This window comes from Populus euphratica, unplaced genomic scaffold (assembly GCF_000495115.2).
Source record: "Populus euphratica unplaced genomic scaffold, PopEup_1.0 scaffold1076.1, whole genome shotgun sequence".
Lineage (NCBI taxonomy): Eukaryota > Viridiplantae > Streptophyta > Magnoliopsida > Malpighiales > Salicaceae > Populus > Populus euphratica.
In genome coordinates, this window is record NW_011500463.1 from 8,633 (window position 1) to 22,571 (window position 13,939).

General features: G+C 31.7%; 2 protein-coding genes and 1 long non-coding RNA gene across 3 annotated transcripts; 1 reads left to right on the forward strand and 2 right to left on the reverse strand.

Moving 5' to 3' along the window:
• Positions 1–1,633: 1,633 nt before the first annotated feature.
• On the reverse strand, positions 1,634–4,250 carry LOC105114840 (uncharacterized). Its single transcript, XM_011011531.1, is given in 5 exon segments — positions 1,634–2,494; positions 2,497–2,599; positions 2,816–3,038; positions 3,040–3,296; positions 3,298–4,250. Coding segments are annotated over 5 exon segments (1,782 nt in total). The 5' UTR covers positions 3,697–4,250; the 3' UTR covers positions 1,634–1,694.
• Positions 4,251–10,654: 6,404 nt separating this feature from the next.
• LOC105114842 (translationally-controlled tumor protein homolog) lies at positions 10,655–12,125 on the forward strand. The gene is made up of 5 exons (XM_011011533.1): positions 10,655–10,767; positions 11,088–11,161; positions 11,241–11,369; positions 11,478–11,635; positions 11,783–12,125. The coding sequence occupies exons 1-5, from the start codon at positions 10,740–10,742 to the stop codon at positions 11,898–11,900; spliced, it is 507 nt and encodes a 168-aa protein (XP_011009835.1). The 5' UTR covers positions 10,655–10,739; the 3' UTR covers positions 11,901–12,125.
• LOC105114841 (uncharacterized) lies at positions 11,952–12,916 on the reverse strand. The gene is made up of 2 exons (XR_840224.1): positions 12,482–12,916; positions 11,952–12,439 (listed from the first exon to the last, which is right to left on the reverse strand). It is a non-coding gene; the product is annotated as an uncharacterized LOC105114841 (long non-coding RNA).
• Between the last annotated feature and the right edge of the window lie 1,023 nt (positions 12,917–13,939).

Genomic DNA, 13,939 nt, shown 5'->3' on the forward strand with positions numbered 1-13,939 from the left:
CCATTAAACCCTCCAATTAAATTTTTTTGTCCTTCTAATTAATGTTTTTTCTCACCCTCTTTTTTTTCTTCTATCCTTTTATATAATTTTTTCATCTTTTGATATTTAATTTATTAGAAATTCAGCTTCGTACCATCTTATTATTCTACTTTTTTTTTAATATTAGTTTTGTAATTATTTTTAAGTTTTCTTATTTAAATTTATCCCGGTCTCATGACTTAGACCATGATCGTTGCTTCTTTTTTTTAAATAGAAGTTTTTTTTTTAGCTATTCTGTTTCTATTTTATTTTTTAATGTATTATTCTAAATGAAGTCTATTTTTTTAAATAAAAAATATTTTTAAAAAATTATATTGTATTCAGCCTTGCATAATATTTTTTATAAAGTAAGTTTATTCACATAGTTTTATTTGTATTTATTTTTTAAATCATGGTTTTTTAAGATAAATATTTATATTTTATTTATTTAAATAAATAAATTTAATAAATACAGTTGCATACATATTTTATTTTATGTTATAAAATATCTTGATTTTACTTAGCTTTTTAATTTTTATTATGAATTTTTTAAATGTAAAATATACATTAAAATAACCTATATACCTGATATTTTTTTTAAAAAAAAAAAAGTTATAATTATCGGCTGATGACGAGTTAAATGACAGTTACCTCTATATGCAGAAACAGCAACATCATGTTTTTGATGACCACATTATCGCTTGTCTTCAAGCCATCACCTCTTGTCCGGCTTATTCTTTACTTTCATGTAAAAGCTCTCCCTCATGCATACTCCCCACTCAATCGAAAACCCTGTTGACAGAAGTGCTATGATGCTATCACGAGTTCACGACCACATAACGAAGCCCAGTAAAATGACCAAGAGTTTTTGTGTAGCAAGCCCTGTGATCTAGATTCTAGACTCCTCACTCATCAATTATAGTAGTTGCTTAGACTCTCAGGAATAATTATATCTGTCTGTCTGTCTATATATATTAGATAAATTCGCAGTACAGTAGGAAAGCTGGGAGATTAATCCGAGAGAGACTAGGAGGCTTTGTCAGTGTTATAAAAGTACTGACTTGTTGATCCAAGAGAGACGCGGAGGTTATATCAGATCAGTTTTATTTATTGGTTTACAGTTAAGAAGGTGACTCCATTAAAAAAAAATGACGTGTCAGATGTAGAGTCGGCGTGGTCTAGGGGAGTGGAGGGATCATAGTTCTTAAACCCGGCTTGAGAGTAGAAAGTCTCGAGTTACGGGTTAGGCAGGCCTCTACCAAGGGAACTAAATGATGGTGTTGCTGTTCCTCTGTTAACTTCTCCATGGACAGACCTGACTCCAGCTTCAGCAGCTGCATTTGCTACCGCTGACTCTGTTCCACTTGAAGGCTTAGAAGCCCCAGGTGAAAGAAAGCTGCTGTGGTTTGGCATGGTGGCAACAATCTCCGCAGCTGTTGACTTTTCCTTGGATGTTTCATATTTTTTTCATGTCCTAAATTAGCTCTTTCTGAAGTTTTATGGGGTGTGGTTTTATGGAGTACTGAAGTGAGGGGAAGAAACAAAGATGCTGCTCCAACGGTGTTGCTTTATTAGCTCTATTATTGTTCAAGAATCATGCAACACAACTCCAATATAGTGAATTCCTTCTAAACTAGATGTTAAGATTCCTGTAATTGCCAGCGATAACCATCATTTTACACGTCACAAGAATGCGGCAGGAAAGTACCATAGGTTTTCGTATTTATTAGAAATCCAGCATGGCGACTAATGTATATCCCAAGAACGACACTGACAGGAGAGAACGGAAAAGAAGATTCCCCTATACAGCATCCTGCATATGCTAGTATAGATACCTCTGTTGAATGCATGTTGAACTCTTCGATTCATCTGAGCAAGTTATGACCTAACTCTGCTGCAGGTTCGGGGGGCAGCTCAACAGAAACATTTGATATTGTTTGCATGAGAGAAACACGAGCCCCAGCCCATGCAATGGAATTGGATTCAATGTCATCTACATCTTCATGCACAAATTCTTTAGGATATGGATATGGACTCTTAAACTCAACTGCTGCTCTGTACTTGTCACGGATCTGCCAAGAATAATGGAGGAGCTCCCAGTTGACAGCTTTTGATAGGTATGCTGACACCTCTGATAGAAGAAACCAAGCACCAGGTGGGGCTGTCCAGTTCTCTATCGGCACGGACTTGCTCAACCAATGAGACTCCGATGTCTTTATGATATTTTGTAATGCCGTAGCAATTTTAGGCTTCAGTCGTTTCTTATTACCCAAACTTGTGCAGATTTTTTTCACCCAAGGTGTAACCTCTCCATTGCAGATCTCTTTCAAAAGCACCAGGACTCCTGGAAACAGCGACTCAATCTCCCTCTCTATACCTTTCACTTTAACAGTAGAATTAGAGCAAGAGGGCTGGTTGTGTATTGTACTCTCAGATACTGCACTGGAAATGCGATCCAACACCAGTTCCAAGAACAATTCTCGCATTCTTCTTGGATACTAGTTTCGTTATCTGTTATTAAACCTGGCACAGAATGCAGCCGCTCAATATTCACACTTTCATCTGAAAATGTTCTGAAAGCCTACAATATCAATGAAGAACATAGGATAAGAAAGAGAAAATGCACAAAAGAGCATATGCAACATTTTACAAGGGAAAAAAAAGAAGAAGCAAACAAACTGATCAAGAGGAGACACACCAAATTAGATAGGCGCGATAGGGTATCGTATTTTACATGGCAACAAATTACAAACAATAGTTAAACGCGGAAACATTACAAGCACAAGAGTAGACTGACCTCAGACAGAGCTGAAATTGTGGCTTTGCGTATGCTCACAAGCGGATCAGCCCTCCTAACATTCGCCTTGTCACTCGTACACCTTTTCCCCAAAATATCATTTAACCCACCTTCCACCTCCACTCCTCCAAACCCCATTACTTCCTTCAAAACATCACGATATTTATCATCACTCGACCAAAACCCCACTAACTGGGCCAAAGTAGACAGTGCACGAGCTCGAATCCATGCAACGCTGAATCAATGCCTCCACGCATTTAAAACCGCAGGAATTCCTCACTTCACAATCCAAATCCACCTCAACTAACGCATCTTTTAACAGCATAATTAAATTCAAGATCAAATCCACTCCCAAGAGTCTAAGATTGGCCTTCCCTTGTGTCATTTTCACCGCATACTCAACAAACCCTACCTGATCCTCCAACTCCATTAGTTTAGCAATCTCCATTATCGCCTCAACTGCGAACCCTCTAGGTTCCGCCCTTCTCTGGCGCCATTTGAGCCAAATACCGTGGCAAATTCACCACCGCCTTCTTAAACCCGTCACTTCTTTACTCCACACCCACCATCAAAATCTTCACAAATCCCAACGCAAAGCTCCTCGCTTGCGATTTCCCCAACAAAATCAACACCGCTAACGCCTTCAAAACCTCCACCACTGCTTCCCTTCCTCTCCATGTTCTGATAAAGACGTGACACAAAACCCTCGAACCCAAACCAGCCAGTCTCTCAAACCCTCCTCCCATTTCCCTGCTAATCACTAAAACCGGAACTCCCACTGCAGTATGAACCAAAGACTTCAAGCTATCAGGAAACCTGTTCAAGTGAATCAAGTCCAAAACAAAAACTAACCTCTCAAGAACACCCGAAAACACTCTCATGTAAAAAAATCCTCCCTCTCCTTTCCCTTATCCCCATCACTACCTCCATTATTACACATGACAATCCCTCCTCTTTTCCTCTCTTTTCACTTCTTAACCTCTCGATTGGAACCCGAAGGGTTTCCTGCTAATGGGCCCGAGGAGGAGGAGCGAGAGGACTTAAGAGCCCGGCGAAGCAAGCAGAAAAGAGAGAGAAAGGAGTGAAAACAGGGGAATTGGGGGAAGAGAGGGGTATATTTTAGAGGAGAGAAGGGAAAGATGAGTGGGGTCAGAGTCCATCACAGAGGTTAGAGGAGGGAGAAGGGAAGATAAAGAGAGGGAGTTCGAGGAGAGGAATTGAGAAGGAATTTGTGAGTCATTTATGTCTAAAAGAGAAAGGAGATTTTGGAGGGTTGAGAGAGGGAAATGAAGTGAAGATTGTAACAGGCTTTCAGTGTTGAGGGTTTCTTCTAGGTCTGTGATTAGGCTGGAAACTCCTGGGTCTTCTTCTCCTCCTCCTTTGGATTTGACAGAAACCCAGTATGTGTGTTTTTGGCTCTCGAGGGTGGGGTTTTAGAACGCGTATGTCACTGCAGTAATTGTTATTTTTTAAATAATTTTTTATATTAAAATATATATTAATAATATTTTTTTATTTTTTAAAAATTATTTTTAATATTAATACATTAAAACGATCAAAAATATATAAATCATATTAAATTTAAAAAAAAAATTAAAAACACAAGTTGAATCTCATTCCTAAACAGATCTTTATTCTCTCTCTTTTTTTAGTCTATGTAGTTTTGAAACCTGTTAAAAACACACGTTGAATCTCGTTCCTAAACAGATCTTTATTCTCTCTTTTTTTTTAGTCTATGTAGTTTTGAAACCTGATTTAGTTTGATAGATTGAACTGAAACTCGGCTAACCTGAGATCAAAATTAAGTTAGATTGAAAAAAAATAAGAAAAAAAATTTGATGTAACTCAACAGGTTGACCCGACAAGATCCAATTACAAACTCATTGGCTTTTATTTATTTTTTTGCTTTTTTGTTAAAACGATATCGTTTGGATTTAAAAAAAAAAAAATTTAACCTAACTGATCTAATAACCTGATGACCCGGTCAAAACCCGGAACTAGAACCTTAAACAAAGCCGCCCACTGGACCGGGTCTTAAAATATGCTCTAACATGACATGTAGATGCATGCACATATATAATTGTTCACAACATTTTTTTATCAAATAACTTATCCTTAATCAAGCTCTTATATTTATAATATAATATCCATTAAATCAATTCCTTCGCCAGCATCATAAATCACCATTAATTTAAAATTAATTTAAACCAGATGCTTATTCGTTTAACAATTTGAATTCTTTGGATACTAATTCTATCACCCGGGGATTTAATTTTTCTAATCATTTATTAACTAAGGAATTAGTTTTTTTATTTATTTACGTGGGTGTGTAGGCCAGCTTGCGTGCACCACAACTAATCACATGGTTTACTAAATACCCTGCAAACCCAGTAGGCATGTAAAACACCGCAAGGATGACAAACACGTACATGAAAACTCGAACCCAGATATAATAGAAGAAGACAAGCTCCTTCTACTATTAGATCGAAACTCTTCTGCACATAAGAAATTAATTTCTTGATCTATCCAGTGATAGTGATTGGGATGCTAATCAAATTATTTAGGGATTAGTTTTCTCAACCCGTGTCTAATAATTAGGACACTAATTCCATTGGTTTCAATTTAAACCAAGGTGTAATTAAATAAAACTTCAACTTAACTTCTATACAATCAAATAGTTTCCTTGAAGATGCCGGGCTTCTCTGCGCATGCGAAATAATCCTCCGCTGTTAAATGGTCCCACGGCCTCTCCCTTCACAAATTAATCAATATATATCGTGTCAACTATATGTCTCGTCCTGCCATGAGTTTGTCAGTTGTTAAATAATCGTAGAATTGTAGTTGTGATTATTTATTAAGGTATTTTTTATTTAAAAATATATTAAAATAATATTTTTAATTTTTAAAATTATTTTTTAATTTTTTTAAACTTTTTTAAAAATATAAAAATAAATAAAACCAGCTAGACGAAAGATATTGATAATGATTAAAAAATAAAAATAAATAAATATTTTTTAATTGTTAAATGATTGTAGAATTGTAGTTGTTGCTTCAAGGAACCCTTTATAATGTTTGTTTGTTATTGATTATTTTTCCAAATAGCAAGTTATGATTGTGAAAATAATGATTGATTCTTACTTTATTTTTTATAATGAAAGTGCTATTCTTTAAAAAATAAAAGGGATAGAATTGTTAATTTTCCACGTATGTTTATAGTTATGAAATTTAAACATTACACCTTTAAAAGAAATTAATTGGCATCAAGAAAACATAGTAGACTCACTTAATGATATTTTTTATATGAATATTATAATGATGATTTTTCCCTTGCATCTAAAAATCATAATATCAGTTATCAAAGGCATTAAAGTTTTTTTTATAAAATCTATTAGTCATTATTAAATTGACCGAAAGCAAATAAATTTTTTTATCTTAATTGCACGGTGAAATGAACAAGATACCATTGAAAGCAAAAAATAAAACAAAACTAGTCTCAAAGGATGTTTTTATATTTTCATAATGATTTTTTCATTGTTATAATGTTATTTGAAGGACAATTTAGTATTTAACAAACTATAAAAAATAATAATAATAAAATGGGATTACCAAAGTGCATTTTAAAAAAAAATCAAATTTGAATGGTTTTTTGTCTTTTTATAGTGGTATTTTTGTTATTACTAAATCAAATCATGAGTAATTTAGAATTTGGCTATATATATATATATATATATATATATTGAAAAAAACAAAAAAAAAACTAACAGAGATATTATTATATTTTATTTATTGTATAAGAGTGGAGAAATGACCATGACACAAAAAAAAAAAGCACAAATTACAACATGTATTGCTATAATTTAAAAATGGTATTTTCTAAGGGATTCATTTGGTATAATAAAATTAACTAGGGGTATAATAGTCTATTATTCCACACAATTAAATGAAATAAATGCCATTAAAAGTAAACAAAAAAAAGATAAGAGAGTCATTACTTTTTTTAAAAAAAATAAATAAAATTACTTCATTTCTTTTCAAGTCAAAAACTTTAAATAAGGGGTAAAGAGGTATTTTGATATTTTTTTCTCATGGTTTTTTTCGTTATAATATACTTGAATTAGGAGTTGGCATGTGCATAGGCCATGACAAAAAATAAACACCGCTTACGCTTTTCGGGTGGCGTATGTAATGTCTTTTTGCAGCTAAAAAGAACCAATTATAATGTCGTCTAAACGTCTAATGGCGTTAAAACTAATGAAGCAGCACATGTAATCCAATTCATAGTGGTTTGGTGCTGATGATATTATTTCATCTTCCTCCTTTTTTCTCTCCCTTTCCTTAAAATCTATGTTGGGTCATCCAAAATTCAGAGTTATCATCCCATTTATTTATTTATTTTAAATTATACCTTTCTTTCTTTTGATTGATATTTATTTATTTTTGATTTTTTTTTATTAATTTTGTCACTTCTCATTTGATTTTATTTAATTTTTATATTATATATGAACCTTATTCTTTTGATATTTTTTATCCTTTTAATGATTTATTTATTTTTTTTAATTTTATCCCTCAATATTTTATTCTATTTATTTATTATATTCAATTTTAGTCCTCATTTTTTTACTTGCTCTTCTTTTATCCTTTTCTTAGTTTTTTTTTTAAATTATCCTCAACATTTTATTTCACTTGGTTTTTTATCCAATTTTGATCTTCATTCTTTTAATTACTCTTTTCTTATCCTTTTCTTATTTTATAGGGTTATACTACGTTGTGGGTTAGTCAAGTTAACGTTAATTATTTAAATATCTTTTTAGTTTCATCATTTAGTATTAAACTACTAAGCCTTGAACTTTCTTATTTTTTATGTTTTTTCTTTAAATAGAGTTATCTCGGGTTGCAGGTTAATCAAATTAACCTTGATTATTTTTCTTTTCTATGATTTTTTTATATGAAGTTATCTCGGATTGTGGGTTAATCAAGTTAATCCAGAGTGACTTAGGTTTTTTTCAATATTTTTTATTTAACTTCAATATTTGTCTCTAAATTTTTTAATCTTAAACTGATGTCATGAGTGATAGGTTAGTAAAGTGAACCCTGATTGACTCAATTTTTTTTTACCTTTCTTTTTTTTTTAATTTTTTTTTATCATTTGAGATTAGGTTATTAGCCTTTAAATTTTGTGATGCCTTTTGCATTTCATTCTATAAGGTATCGCAATCTCATACATTACATGTTTGTTAAATTAACTTGAAATGACTTAGGTTATCATTGTCTGAACATATTTTTTTATATTAGTTTTTTTTACTTGACCCATGACATAGCACAGACAAAAAATTACAATGAACTTTTATTGGCTGACAATAGTTGTTAATGAATAATGTTTAAAATATAAAAAACTACTTGTAATATTGTGAAATTATAATGACTTGATGGCAATTTTTGTGAAACCATAAGGATTGGATGTAACTTTTATTGAAAATTATAGCAACATCCTTCTTCTTTGCGTTATTGCTATCGAAGGCTAAGGACTTGTTTGAAAATATGATAGAAATTATTTTATAAAGTTTTTTTACATTTAAAAATGCATCACAATATTTTCTATTTTTAAAAATTAATTTTTAACATTAGCACATCAAAATAGTTTAAAAATATAAAAAAATTAATTTAAAACAAAAAAATTTAAATTTTTTTAAAAATATAATTGTATTGCAATGCCAGTGATTAGTACTTAAAAAAACATTTTTATCAAGGTTTTATATCATCATTTTACACTTGAAGTATTAATAACTTCTTAACTAATGCATACTTTATAATAACGTATCTAATAATATAAGATATCTTTAATTTATGATAAATATTTATTTTAAATGCAGACCTGTTATATAAATGAAAGGATTGAGTGATGAATTTAAGAACTGAAATTGAAATGACAAAGAGATGGCCAAATTTAGAAAAGAGATACTGGTGTAGTTCAAAATGGAACACTATTCGGTAATTGGGTCATATCTAGAGCTATAGATCTCAGATTTAGGTCTGCTTTATATGAATGGAAAGGTAAGACATAGGCCTACAACTTTCATATAGAGCCCAAGATCTTAAAATTTAATTTTCAAGTTCAAATTGTAGCAACAACAAAAAAACCCGAATTTGTCTTCCAGCCTGATCACTGTTAAGTTTTTAGCCCATATATGGAGTTATAGAAGTCCAAATAAGCTGAATTTTTTATACAAGAAAGATGAGACAATTTCCTACAACTTTCATGTTTTTGTTGTATAACACTTGGTATAACAAATGCTTGGCACTTTCATTGTTTATACTGTATGGTATAACCGACATTTAAGCTATAAGAGGAACTTGATTTGTTATTAACATAAGTTATAATCATGAATGCTTGACGAGATTTATAAGTATTGACATTAATCGAATAAGATGACTAATGTAATCATGTTAACAATCTATAATCTGATCGGAACCTCCTTTGTGTGTGGTTTCCAATTGAATAATAAGAGTTTATACTATACTTGTTTGACATACTATTAGTTGAACTTCTAATCTTGACATTTGTTATTATTATTGTTTAATCCTTACATTAATATTCCATCTCGAAGTTCTCATCTTCTTCGTCTTCGTCTTTTTCTCCTTCTTTTTCTTTATTATTATTATTATTATTATTATTAATATTACTACCACTACTGCTATTATTATTGTTGTTATTGTTATTGTCATCTATAATATATACATTTAACCTCCTTGTGGTCCAATACCAGTTTTGCTGGGTTATTTATTACTTCGACACTCCTGCATTTGAGAAAAGACATCAATCTTTTAGTCATATCACCCAGATAATACTAAATTTTAAAACTCAATTAAACAAAAAAATAAAATCATAAATCCAGAATTTTCAAGTATAAGAACACCTAAATTAACTAATTGTTAGGCCCGATTTTGATATTAATGAACTCTTGAAGATGAGGAGTTTAGTTTGATTATGGTTTTGCCACCAATGGTGGCTCGAGGAAGCACTGATAATTTCTCTCTTCCCTGACTTTTTCTTTGATGAATTGTTGCTGTGACAAGGGAGGAGGTAGGGATCGAGATCGAGGAAGAAACTTTACGGTGCTTAAGTAGAAGTTTACAAGTTACAGCTTAAATTGTTAATTAACATGTCATCGAATCCAATAAAAAACATAAATTATGTCCAACTTTCTATTAGTATGAAAAATTAAACAAAAAAAATCACTTTCCTAAAGTTAGTTTAATTATTTCAGGATTAATTTTAAATAATTTTTTTACTGAAATTTCAAATTTAAAACATGATAAACTCAAATTATTATATATTAAAATATTATTTAAGTATTTCTTATGAATCATTAATTTAAATTTGAAAATATCTACTAGAAATTTGAAAAATTATATGATTAATAATTTTAAAATTTATAAGGTTATTTGAGATATACATTATACATTTATATTAATAAAAAAATATCTAAATAAATTAAAATTAATTCATTTAAATTAATATTCGTTAACTTGAAGGAGATTTTCTGAATGAAAATATTAAGACTATATTTAAAAGACAATTAGATTTAGCATTAAGGTGAGTTTTCCTCGAAATGTTTTCTCGAGCAAAATTCATCGACTTTCGGTCGGATTGTTCCGCATAAAGTTGTGTTACCCTAAAAAGAACAAATTCCTCAGTCCTCCGAAACTTAAAAGAGTCCCCGACAACAGGACTCATCGGGCATTATAGAATCTTTAACGTACTTTATTGTAATTTAACAGTCCCAATTGATCAATCCTGGTTCCCTGCGAAACCCTCGTCTATAAATAAATCCTGTCCCGAAACCATTCCAGGTCTCTCTCGCTCTCCCCTCTCCTTTGTCTGTCCTTGGATCAATCTGAGAGGTAGAAGATCCATTGCGCAATCATGTTGGTCTATCAAGATCTTCTCTCTGGTAATTTCGTAGGTCTTTCTATTTGCTTATCGGATCTGTCTGTCGTTTATTATGCATGGAAGTTTTATATTCGTGGTGAATTTTGAATCTAATAACCCTGATGCGATTTTTTAATATAAAAAATAGTATTGGTTTGCGATTTTGTTGCTTGGTTTGATTGAAATCTTGGATGGGTTTTTGTTTTTTAATTTGATTGTTTGTAAAGATGATTTATGGGTTTTTATTTATTTGTGTTTTTGCGGGTAGATAAGGACAGTGTCAGTCATGGAATATTTAGGTTTTTTTTCGGACTGACGTGGTTTTTTGTGGTTTTTTATTAGGTGATGAGCTTCTCTCGGACTCTTTCCCCTACAAGGAAATTGAGAATGGGATACTGTGGGAAGTTGAAGGAAAGGTTAGTGTTACTTAATTTTTTATTGCTTTAGTTAGACTGTGAATCTCAGGTTGTTGATGTTGAGTTGATTTGTGTTTAGTGGGTTGTTCAAGGAGCTGTCGATGTAGACATTGGCGCTAATCCTTCTGCTGAAGGAGGCGATGAGGATGAGGGTGTTGATGACCAAACTGTCAAGGTGGTTGACATTGTTGACACATTTAGGCTCCAGGTGAGTTTCTTGTGCGATTTGTTGTATGTCTTCAGTTGTTTTTTAAGTGTTGAATGATAAATTCTGGGGTAGAAGTTGATAAAAAGTTTGGTTGGTCGAAATTTTCAGGAGCAACCTGCTTTTGACAAGAAGCAGTTTGTTACTTATATGAAGAGATTTATCAAGTTGTTGTCGGAGAAACTCGATGACGAAAACAAAGAACATTTTAAGAAAAACATTGAGGGAGCCACCAAGTTCTTGCTTTCAAAGATCAAGGACTTCCAATTGTAAGTGCCTTTTAATTGATTGATGCTCTTATCCATTGTTTGCTTTGATGTGGGCTTCTATCAGGTCCTCTTTTTTTTTTCAATTTTTTCCCCAACTTATGCTCTATGGTTTTCATTGGTATTTACAAGGCTGCACTTGTCTTGCAGCTTTGTGGGGGAGAGCATGCATGATGATAGTGCTTTGGTCCTTGCTTACTACAAAGAAGGTGCCACCGATCCAACGTTTTTGTACTTTGGTCATGCTTTGAAGGAGGTCAAGTGCTAGAAAGTGCCAATAGTTGGCTTCAAAGTGCAATTGCTTGCTTTATTAGTTCTAGTTTTATCCCTGAATGCCTCCTTTTTTATCTTATGTGCTGGTGGACTTGAGGATTTGTGCCTTCCATTTTGGGTTAATTATTGTTTGTTAACTATAATGAGCTCTTCATTAATGGGTATTTATGTTTTGCTTGACAAATAATTTAATGTGTCAATCCAGAAGTTTACTCAAAAAAAATTCTGCCTATTCTCCATTTCTTTGATTTACAGTGTTACTTGCAAGCATCCTTACCAGTCTCTCATTATTTAAAATGGACAACAAAAATTATGCTTTTCTATTGCGACTAGAATTTTTGCATGTTTTATCTGATCGGAGCTCGCAACTGTTTGTTTGGTTCTTGTATGATGCCTTGAAGGCAAATTAGCAGCCCTTTTGGGTGTGGAACTGTCTGCCTACGGCAGTAGCAGGAACTTTTGTATTAGTCCTTGATCGAAGATTTATTGTGCAACCATTTGTAATTGAAGTTTCCTAGTGAATTACTGCCAGACCTTGATCGCAGATGTTTGCTTCCTAGTGAATTACTGCTAGACCTTGATCTCAGATGTTTTGTGCAACCTCTGTAATTAAAGTTTACTGGTGAAGTGCTCCAGAGGCGGCCGATGAGTGGATGGCATAGCTATTGCTCAGAAGTGTACTTATATTGCTGAAGTACCATGTTTGACTCAAATGGGTGCTAATAAATTCTTAACTGTGAACGATAATTTTTTGTAGTGTTTTCTTTGTTTTACTTGGTAGTGAGATCCACTAACTGTATGTTCACAAAGCTTCATGTGGTCCACCAAAATTAGAACATTAAGAAATAATGATCAGATGCTCGGATGTGGTCACCACTCCAGCATCGCCCTGCAGCATCTTCCTGCAGCATCTTTAGGATTCCAATCAGAATATAGCATATTGACAAGAACTTTCATTCCAGAACATCAAGCAAAGCAGGATCAATTTGCAATGGAATTGTGATATCTCTGCACCTTTCAAATAGGAGTAATTATTTTTCGGTTTAGTTTTTAATAAAAAAAAACAATTGAAACTAATTTAAAATCAATTCAAACTACTTGGATTTGGTTTAATTAGATTGAAACTAATTTAAAATCAATTCAAACTAGTTGGTTTTGGTTTAATTAGGTTTTTTTTTTTTTTAAATTAGCTTATGGTTCAATGAGGTTTTTTTAAAAAAAATTAGCTTAAATTGGCTTGACTTGGTTTTTTTAATTTGACTTGTTTTTTTTTTTTTGCTTTATTTTCTGGTTTGACTTGATTTTGATTCAGTTTTTGTTGATTTTTTTTTATTGGGTTTGGTTTAGTTTAGTTTTTTTAATTTTAGGCTTATAAAACCAAAACCAAACCGAACTGGTTTGTATTTTTAAAATTCTAAACAGTTTAATTAGTTTTTTTTACTTTTTGATTTTTTCAATTATTTTTTTTCTAGTTTTCTTTGTTTAATTGGTTTTTCAGTTTTTTTCCTAACCCTTATTTTCAAATTGATCCATAATATTCACACTAAAAAAACAAATAATGCCTGTCAATGATCATGTTGTTAACTTTTAGGTTATATATTAATATTTTATGTATTTTGATGTTAACAATTAAAATAAAATAAACTAATGGGATACTTGGATGAAATTAAGTTTTAACATGTTTATATGAAGATTATATCAAGTAAGGAATTGAATAAGAAAATTCATCAACAAGTTTAAGAAGAAAGAGTTTAAGAAGTAAGGGTGATTATTTTTAGTTCGGTTTGGTTTTTATCAGAAAAAGCAACCAAATTTATTTAAAAAAATCAAAACCAAACTGAAATTAGTTCAAATCGATTGGTTTTGGTTTTTTAAATAAAAATCGGTTCAAATTAGTTTGACTTGGTTTTTTCGGTTTGACTCAGTTTTGGCTTGGTTTTTTCTGATTTGGCTTAATTTTTTCAGCTTGACTCGGTTTTTTTCCAGTTTTTTTTATTTGGGTTCGATTAGGTTTTTTTGGTTTCAGACTTATAA

Coding starts and splice junctions, on each gene's coding strand:
- LOC105114842 (XM_011011533.1), top strand. CDS start 10,740: ATGTTGGTCTATCAAGATCTTCTCTCTG. Junction 11,162..11,240: donor TGTGGGAAGTTGAAGGAAAG/GTTAGTGTTACT, acceptor ATTTGTGTTTAG/TGGGTTGTTCAAGGAGCTGT. Junction 11,370..11,477: donor TTGACACATTTAGGCTCCAG/GTGAGTTTCTTG, acceptor CGAAATTTTCAG/GAGCAACCTGCTTTTGACAA.